The following is a 9,192-nucleotide window of genomic DNA, read 5'->3' as shown; positions in this document are numbered from 1 at the left end:
GGGGAAAAAAGAACATGATACTGCAGGCCTGGAAGGACCGAGGCATCTCCTCATCCAACAGCCTTGTACTATAGACAGGGAAACCAAGGCCAAGCAACTCATTAATGGCAAGGCTAGTACTCTAAGCAGGTGGCCCAGCGCCCTGTCTCGTGTTACTTACTTCCAGGCTGCTGGAAGTCTCAGGGATGCTAACACTGTATCTAATGCTGGTACTAATACTGTGGGACTTCTCTTATAACGTAAGCGTTGGGGAGCTACGGCTTTGAACACAGATGAATGGCAGGACTTCAGACTTCATCAGGGAGCCTCAGCACACCAGAGCCGGCTGCACTTCAGTCCGCACAAGTGCAGGACACCCAGAGGCAAGGCCAGCTAGCTGGACGTCATCTGAGACAGGCCAAAGGCTTGGGGGTCAGCTCCTGGGTGGGATGGAGAGTTTAAAGTTCACTCGGTGTTGGGACTTCCCTGGTGGTTCAGCAGATGAGAATCTGCCTGCCAATGCAGGGGACACGGGTTCGATCCCTGGTTCAGGAAGATCCTGCATGCCGGGGAGCAAAACTGCTGCACTGCAACTACGGAAGCCCGCGCACCCAGAGCCTGCACTCTGCACAAGAAAAGCCACTGCAATGACAGTAGCCCCCACTCGCCACAACTAGAGAAAGCTGCTCTGCAACAACAAAGACCCAGCACAGCCACAGAGAAATGAAGAACCTTTTGTTTAAATTAAAGAAAAAAAATAAACTTCACCTGGTGCCTTTCAGCTTTATTCCCCACTCGCCACTACTGGGAATGGAACTCAAGAGTGAGGCAAGGTTGGCAGGGAATTCTGAGGGTGTCCCACCCAGATCCCCTTTACCGGCCTGTACGCGATCCTGTAGCCCAGCAGCTCCTCAGTCCATGGGATTCTCCAGCCAAGAGTACTGGAGTGGGTTGCCATTCCCTTCTCCAGGGGATCTTCCCCACCCAGGGATCAAACCTGGGTCTCCTGCATTGCAGGCAGATTGTTTACCGTCTGAGCCACCAGGGAAGACCTGCTGGAAGTGTGCTGGCTTCTAATATCTCCCAGCTCCCTCTGTCTATGGAGACCTGGGCCAAGTTAAATGGGAGCTGCCGGGGAGGCCATGCAGCCCCTTCCCCCCCGGCCCCAACCCTGGCCAGTGATTGAAATGGGAGTGCAGAAGCCCAGCCTTTGGCATCAAGTGGTGCAATTCCCTCTCCAGAGACCCTCGTGCGGTCGGCTGAAGCTGACTCCAGCTGACACCACATCCTTGCTTTGCTCCTTCCCTGGCCCCATCCTGCTTCCCCCACTCTCTTCCCCCTGAGAGCACCCCTCAATCAACCCCTTGTAGGAGTCTTCCCATCTCAGACTCCACTTCCAGGGACCCCAGTCCTAGACAGGATCACTCCTAGAAGGTCTTAACACTGTCCATTTATTGTGATTGGTGCTGAATATATTTTGACTCTGCGATAGTTCCTGTCCTTGGTGAATTCCTCCCACCTCTGGCCCCATCTCCTTCCTCTCTCTGGGGAGGTTCTGTCTTTAATCCCTGCCCCTGACAGCAGAGGTTTCTGAATGCAGCTGCTACATGGCTGTGTGGAGTTGTGACAGCTTTAGGGGCAGCATTATATAGGAGCAATATCCTTTCTGATTATTGAATCTCAGAGTCCATTTCACACCAAGACATCAAATAAAACCAGACAATACAAGCCAGCTCCGTGGTTATGACTGGAAGAGAGGAATCTCATTGTTCACCCTCTAAAGTTGTGTTCTGTTCCTTATCAACCTCATCTGAAACCTCAAGAGTAGAGATGTTTCTCCAGGAAGAGTAGAAAGTTTGGGCTGGCTTTGATTTGTGTTGGAGATGATTGACTTGCGATGGGAAAGATAGAAGACCTCCCCAGCCCACTCTCTGCCAAAAATCTTCATCAAGCCTTTGGTCCTCAGATAGGTTTCAATATCCTGTTGGAGCTGGACATCTGACCCAGATCGAGAATACAGCCTTTTAAACGCTCACTACCCTGAGAAGCCTTCCATAACCCTCCGCAGAGGGAGGGGCCCCTCAAGAGCCCCTGAGTGGAGGCAGCAGGGCTGGGAAGCAGGTGCCTGCTGGGGTTAATATACGTAGAATACATGCATGAACGTTTATTGATAAAAATGAGCCACGGTCACTGACTGTTCTGCTGTTGTTGCTGCCATTGATTCCTTTATCTTAGGAAGGGTATTTTCTCAGTTCTCTATTTTCTCACTTGTATAATAAAGAGAAGTTTTCAGAACAGTTAGGTGCAGAACAATTTCATTTTTAGTGTAAACAACTACTCATGGACACATACACGTGTGTTGAAATAGACTAGAAGTATGTGCACCAAAACTCTGGCAGGGCTAGCCTTTGGGTAGTAGAAAGATGCATTCTCCTTTCCCTCTGTGCCTGTGTGTCATCATTCCCAATACTTCTACAATGGATAGATAGCATTCACGTTCAAGCCAGAGTACAAGGATGATGCTGTGTGGCAGAGTGTCGTTTCTGAGCCGTGTTAACCACTGCAGGGACATGGTGACAATCCGGAGTTGGCACCACGGGCTATGCCTCTCGGTCTAGGGGAGACACGGTTTGGAAATCAGTGATTCTAGCCTTCTGGGGCCAAAAAGAGCAAACTGTTCAGAGCAGAGCGGGAGTTGATGGGGCTGTCCACTCAGGGGTAGCACTTAGAAGAGGGAGGCGAGCAGAAGCTGTTCCCAGCTCTTGCCCTCGGGCGCCCTGTCAGTGCGCATCCTTCCTGTGGCGGTTCCTCGCCTGCTGCAGGCGATGGCTCCAGGTCATCCACTCCACTTTCCTGTCCTTTGTGCTTTTGTGTGGGGTCTTTCACTGTGTGTGAGGGGAAGGGGAGGGGACGATGAGGTGGGGGATAGCCTTTCTATTCTTAAAGCTGATTTTTAAAAAATCTTTTTATTAAATTATAGTTGACTTACAATGTTGTGTTAATTTCTGCTGTACAGCAAAGTGATTGTTACACACACACACACACACACACACACACTCTCTCTCTCTCTCTCTCTCTCTTTTCTATGTTCTTTTCCATTACGGTTTATCACAGGATGTTGAGTAGAGTTCCCTGTGCTGTCAAGTAAAGCCTTGCTGTCTGCCCGTCCTATGTATAATAGTTTGCTCCTGCCAGCCCCACAGTGCCCCCTGCCATCTTCGGCCCCCCGCGCCCCCTTGGCGGCCACAGGTCTGCTCTCTGTGTATGTGAGTCTGTTTCTGTTTCGTAGATAAGTTCATTGGTGTCACATTTTAGATTCCACAGAAGTGACATGGTGTTTGTCTTTCTTTCTCTGACTTACTTCACTCAGTATAGTCATCTCTAGGTCCATGTAAATGGCATTCTTTCTTTCTTTCTTTTTTTTTGGCCGAGCAGTATTATATATACGCACCACATCTTTCTCCATTCATCTGTTGCAGGACACTTAAGTTGCTTCCATGTCTTGGCTATTGTGAATAGTGCTGCTGTGAACACAAGGGTGCATGTGCCTTTTTGAATGAGAGCTTTCTCCAGATAAAGCCCCACCAGTGTGATTGCTGGATCCCATGGCAACTCTATTTTCAGTTTTCTGAGGAACTGCCATACTGTTTTCCATAGTGGCTGTACCAACTTACATTCCCACCAACAGTGTAGGAGGGTTCCCTTCTCTCCATGCCTTCTCCAGCATTTGTTACTTGCAGACTTTTAAAAAATATATTTATTTTTAATTGGAGGATAATTGCTTTAGAATGTTGGGTTGGTTTCTGCCATACATCAACATGAATCAGCCACAGGTATACATATGTCCCCTCCCTCTTGAGCCTACCCCCCACCTCCACCCCATCCCACCCCTCTACATTGTCACCGAGCACCAGGTTTGAATTTGCAGACTTTTAAATGATAGCCATTCTGACTGGTGTGAGGTGATACCTCATCGTAGTTTTGATTTGCATTTCGATAGTAATTAGCCACTTTGAGAATATTTTCACGTGCCTTTTGGCCATTTGTATGTCTTCTTTGGAAAGATGTCTGATTACGTCTTCTGCCCATTTTTCAGTTGGGTTATTTGTGGGGTTTTCTGTTGTTGAGTTGTATGAACTGTTTGCATATTTTGGAAATTAAGCCCTGGTCGGTTGCATCATTTGCAAATATTTTCTCCCATTCTGTAGGTGTCTTTTCATCTTGTTTGTGGTTTTCTCTGCTGTGCAAAATTAAAGCTGATGTTTTAAATTTGGGCTTTCCTGGTGGCTCAAGGGGTAAATTCACTTCTCTCCTCTTAGTTACTGTTTTCCCTTCTACTTCTCCCTCTCTAATCCAAAATAAGTTAATAATTTATTTATGATGGTGATAATAATAACTACTGCCATTGTGAAAGTGAAGTCGCTCAGTCGTGTCCGACTCTTTGCAACCCTGTGGACTGTGTCCATGGGATTTTCCAGGCAAGAGTACTGGAGTGGGTTGCCATTTCCTTCTCCAGGGGATCTTCCTGACCCAGGGATCGAACCCTGGTCTCCCACATTGTGGGCAGATGCTTCACCGCCTGAACCACCAGGGAAGTCTCCATATTGCCATTGTAGTCCTCCTAAAGAGGCTGCAGAGTTATCTAGGAACACAGGAGGAGAGGCAGGATATTAATGATAACGCTTTTAGGAAAAAACTCAGCATCTTTTTACCAAAAGAACCAGTGAATATGGAATTTAACTCCAGCCAAGGTAGTCCTATGACCATAGAATATTCTGAAATAAGATTCCAAGGTCCTAACTATAATGAGAAAGATCACAATTCTAGACCATTATACAGTGTGAGTCATGATTTAAGTCCAGAGTGGGACTTACAAGGAAGCCTGAGAGGTGGGGTGGAATTCACAAGTGTATCCTCTGGGATAGAACCGTGTGGAGCTTCAGACTGCTGAGAAAACTGCAGGGACAAGACTCCGAGGCACAGCCACTAGGAGGGGGCTCTTTTAGGTTCTGAACAAGGTTCAAACCTGCAGTCCAGGGTCAGACCCAGGGTGAAGTAGAGAGCCAGGGGGGTCATCAATCTTGCTCTGCCCTGCCCCTGCCTCAGGAAGTCTGACGGAACTTCCCAGGAGCCCAGGAAGGACTCTGGTCACAGTGCAAATTGGGTCCTGGTGGGTACCCCTCCCCAAGCAGGTTATTTCCTCAAGTGCCAAAAAAGCTTTCTGGGAGACAATTTGTATGAAGGGTCAAACTGAGGCCTTAGGGTGTTATCAGGATGCTAAGTATTTTGACCTTCATCACTGGCCCATGAAAGCACAAAAAATAATGGGTCCTCCCCAGCACATTAGCTAACCCCAGTCCTTTAGTCTTTAAGGAAACAGTTCTGGCAACACTCAGACAGTTGGAACACCAGAAAATGCTGAGTGAGAGGTGGAGAGAGTCCCTTATTTGTCCTGGGTGAGCCGCAGCCATGCCACCAGAGAACCACAGTAAATCCGCATCCTCCTCAAAATACCCTTGGACCCTGGCCCATTCCCGGGGGTGGCAGAAATGACTACATGTCAGCACCCGTGTAGGGGTTTTCAAAGCTAGACTGGGGACTGTGAGATCCTGGTGGTTGGAACTGAGCGGGGAGAGACAACAGATTGTGGGGCCCCACCCCAGAGCTTCTGCATCTGTAGTTCCTGGACAGGGCCCCAGTTTTACATTTCTAACAAATTCCCAGGTGCTACTGATGCTTCTGTCCCAGGGACCTTACTTTGAGAACTATCAAGAACAGTACCTGCTATTCATCAGAACGGAATGCTCTAGAGCACGTATTCACGCACAAGTGGGGAGGGGATGGAGAAAGGGAAAGTAGCTTTAATAATTTTTTAAAGGTGTTTATTAGTCCATAAGACTTTACTTGAGAAAAAATCTTAATGCCAAAATACCCCGTTTTAAAACCAGCTTTTGAAACGTGTTCATATACTAAAGGTTACACATATGAAAAGGAAATCTACATGCCTTTTAAAATGAATCATTTTCATGAAAGACACTTGTCTCAGAGGACCTACTGATTTTACCATTTCAGCACTTTACTGGGTGTTTTGTGGGGCTTACCAGAAGTGGGTAAAAAGATAAGTCACATAAAACTCTGTATGCCACCATGACAAGTGGTAGTGAGGCTGAGGGGGTAGGGATGTTGTTTCAGGAGAGGGCAGTGTGGTGCAAGGGGGAAACTACATGGGGCGGGGGCATTAGGGTCAGTAATTTGGTTTCCATCTCCCATCTCTCCCAGACAGGTAAGGGAGATAGAGTTAGCCCTTCTCTAACTTTTTGGAGATTCCCTTTCTCACGTTTCAACGGATCATCTCGTAATTCTTGGATTCCTTTTCCAAATCAAATAAAGAAAAGGCACATACGCATCTCTGGAGGAAAATGTCTGTATTAAAAGCCAAAAAAAACACAGAGTACAAGAAGAAACGCCCATCTGGCCACGTCACTGGATAGATCGACTTGGAAAAAGGTTCATAAAGTTCATTTTCAGCGGTAACAATATATCGATGTTAAATCATTCCCATGCCCCCCTTTTAAATAAATTAAAAAACAAATTTCAAATACTATGTTCAGATACAAAGAGCTTCTCTGACTACAGCAATAGCAATTTAACTTTTTTTTTTTTACTAAAACTTTCATTTAAAACAGTTATTAAATATATAAAACAAATACACAGGATTTGGTCGTTTTCTGCCTTGAATATAGGGCACGTGGGTGCGGGGAGGGAGGAGGGCAGGGTGCGCAAATAAGGGGAAGGGGCCCCATTTCCCTCCTCTCCGTCTTCCAAGCTGCGGATCCCACCCTGCAGGGCAAGGGCTTGCAGCTTTTCGGAGCCAGAAGCGGGGCACAAACCTGGCTTTTCCCACACGCTGGGGCCTCTTCGGCGGTCCCCTCCCCCGAAGAACTAACGGTCACTACAGCACGAAGCACACCGGCCGCGTCTCCCGGCGGGAAAGGCACCGAGAGCGCAGACACGGGACGGACACGGAAAGGAGCGGGGCGGGTCACTTGGTCGCCGTCCCCGAGGTGACGGCCGCGGCGGCGGCCGCAGCGGCTGCCGCGGCGGCGGCGGCGGCGGTGGTCCCCGCGGGCACGGCGGCGGGGGCGGCGGCGGCGGCGCTGGCGGTGGTCCGGCGCTGCTCCATGCCGTTGGGCAGGAAGCCGGCGATGATGGGCACCGGCCAGATGAGGGCGGCCACGCTCCACACGACGATGACCAGGGTCATGAAGCAGGCCACCAGCGTGGACTCGATGGGCTTGCGGTTCAGCCGCCAGCCCGGCTCGCCCTGCAGCTCCTCCAGGCTGAAGTCCAGGCAGCAGAAATGCAGTGGCTCGCCCTGCAGCCACAGCGGCCCGGGGGGCTCAGTCGCGGGGTAGGCGGGCAGAGCGGTGGGCGCCCCGGCGGTGGCGCCGGTGGGCCGGAGGCGGCCGGGGCGGCGGCCGCGCACCCAGCCGCAGCCCACGCAGAGGCGCAGGTCCTGCTGCGCGCCGCCCGCCGCCAGCCCCAGGTGCTCGATGAGCAGCGGCGGCCCGACACGGTGGAAGGCGGCGGCGAAGAAGGCGCGGCCGTGCGCGTTGGTGGAGAAGAGCAGCAGGTCGCACTGAAAGCCCCGCGGGCGGCCCCAGCGCACGAGCAACGAGCTCAGCATCTGCCGCTGCACGCTGATGTTGCACGGCGCCGCCGCCTCCTCCTCCGGGCGCTCGGGGGCCCCGGGCGCAGCCGAGGCCAGCAACCGCGGGGCGGCCGGCTCGTCTGAGGTCGACGCGTTGACCGAGGCGTTGAGGGGCGCCCCGAGGAGGCCCGGCGCGTCCACAGCCCCGCCGCGGGCGGGCGGCAGCGGGCAGGCGGCGGCCAGCAGCGCGGCAAGCAGGGGCAGCATGGCCTGCGGCGGGCGCCTACGCGCGCGGGGCTGGCGGTGGCTGCATGGCGCGCGGGAGACGGGTAGGCGAGCGGACGGCGGGATCGCGGGGGCTGGCGGCGGGCGGAGTGAAGACGCGTCGGACCCCCAGTCAGGCCCGCGCGGGGGCGGCGCGGAGGCGGGGGCGGCGGCTCGCTTGGCGTGGGGCTCCCTCCCGGCCCGGCGGCGTCTGGGGTTCCCCGCCGCCCCCTGCGCGGGGGCCCTCGGACGGCCGGGCAGCTCTGCTGGGCCGGGCGCTCGCGGGGAGCAGGAATCCCCGGCTCGGCTCCGCCTCCCGCGCGCTCCGCCCCGTCTCGCCCCGCCCACCGCCCGCGCGCGCGCCGCTCGGAGACTCCGGGGAGGGCGGGGTTGCACGCGCCGCGGCGGGGGCGGGGGCGTGGTCGGGGGCGTGGCTGGCGGGCGAGAAGGGTGCAGGCGCGTGCGGGGTTAGGCCTCCGAGGCTTGCGCAGGGGCGCGGCCGCGGCGTCTATGGAGAACATCGGATGGTCGCGGTGGGGGTTGGCAGGGCTGGCGGAGCTTGCGGACGCGCCCTGGCGGCAGGGCCACACCGCCGGAGTCCAGCTCCAAGCGGAGAAGGCGCTCTGAGAGAATTCCGTTCTCTTGAGGGAGGCTCAAGGGCCCGGCGACCAGTCTTTGTCACGCCTGAGGCGGCCGTGTGGTGTCTCACCTTAGTGCTCTCCGGACCCCGCTCCTTTCACAGAGGTAAAACTGAGGCGTCCTCAGGTCACCGCAGGAGCCAGAACCGGAACTCCTGGCCACCGTGTCTCCACAAGTCTGGAGAGTTCGGCTGGTTTTTAATGTGCCTCCAACACAATAGATCCACTTGGTATTCTCACAGCAAGCAGACCCCAAGGAAAATTCCAAGAACTCTGTGGAGTTGAGGTGCAGGGGTTCTGGTGGGAATGTGAGCCCCGCAGCGGTTCTGGGGTTCCCAGGAAACAAGCCCTATCTGGCAGGTCCGATGAGCACGGTATTTATGAAAGATTCGTATGTAGAACATTTTCAAGGGAAGATTCATCCCCGTTAGGGCATTAAGTGGAGGAAAGCCTGTCAAGAATAACTGCCAAGATCAGATTTATATGTTAAAAAAAAACACTTTTTTTTAAAGCAATTTAGCCTTTTACACTTGTTAAGAAAAATTCCGTGATGCCCCTTCAAGAGAATGACCCTGTGGTTTGAAGCCACTGTGCCCTCGGAACACCGGCTATTCCTGAGTCTGAGAGGAAGGGAGTGTGGAGAGCAGAAACAGGCCCTCA

The 9,192-nt window shown here is 52.9% G+C and overlaps 1 protein-coding gene across 1 annotated transcript; it reads right to left on the bottom strand.

Moving 5' to 3' along the window:
* Positions 1-7,021: 7,021 nt before the first annotated feature.
* TMEM158 (transmembrane protein 158) lies at positions 7,022-7,897 on the bottom strand. The gene has a single exon (XM_068981626.1). It carries the CDS (start codon positions 7,895-7,897, stop codon positions 7,022-7,024), a length of 876 nt encoding a protein of 291 aa, XP_068837727.1.
* Between the last annotated feature and the right edge of the window lie 1,295 nt (positions 7,898-9,192).

Source organism: Capricornis sumatraensis, chromosome 10, assembly GCF_032405125.1.
Source record: "Capricornis sumatraensis isolate serow.1 chromosome 10, serow.2, whole genome shotgun sequence".
Classification (NCBI taxonomy): domain Eukaryota; kingdom Metazoa; phylum Chordata; class Mammalia; order Artiodactyla; family Bovidae; genus Capricornis; species Capricornis sumatraensis.
This window is presented reverse-complemented; position numbering and strand designations above follow the sequence as displayed.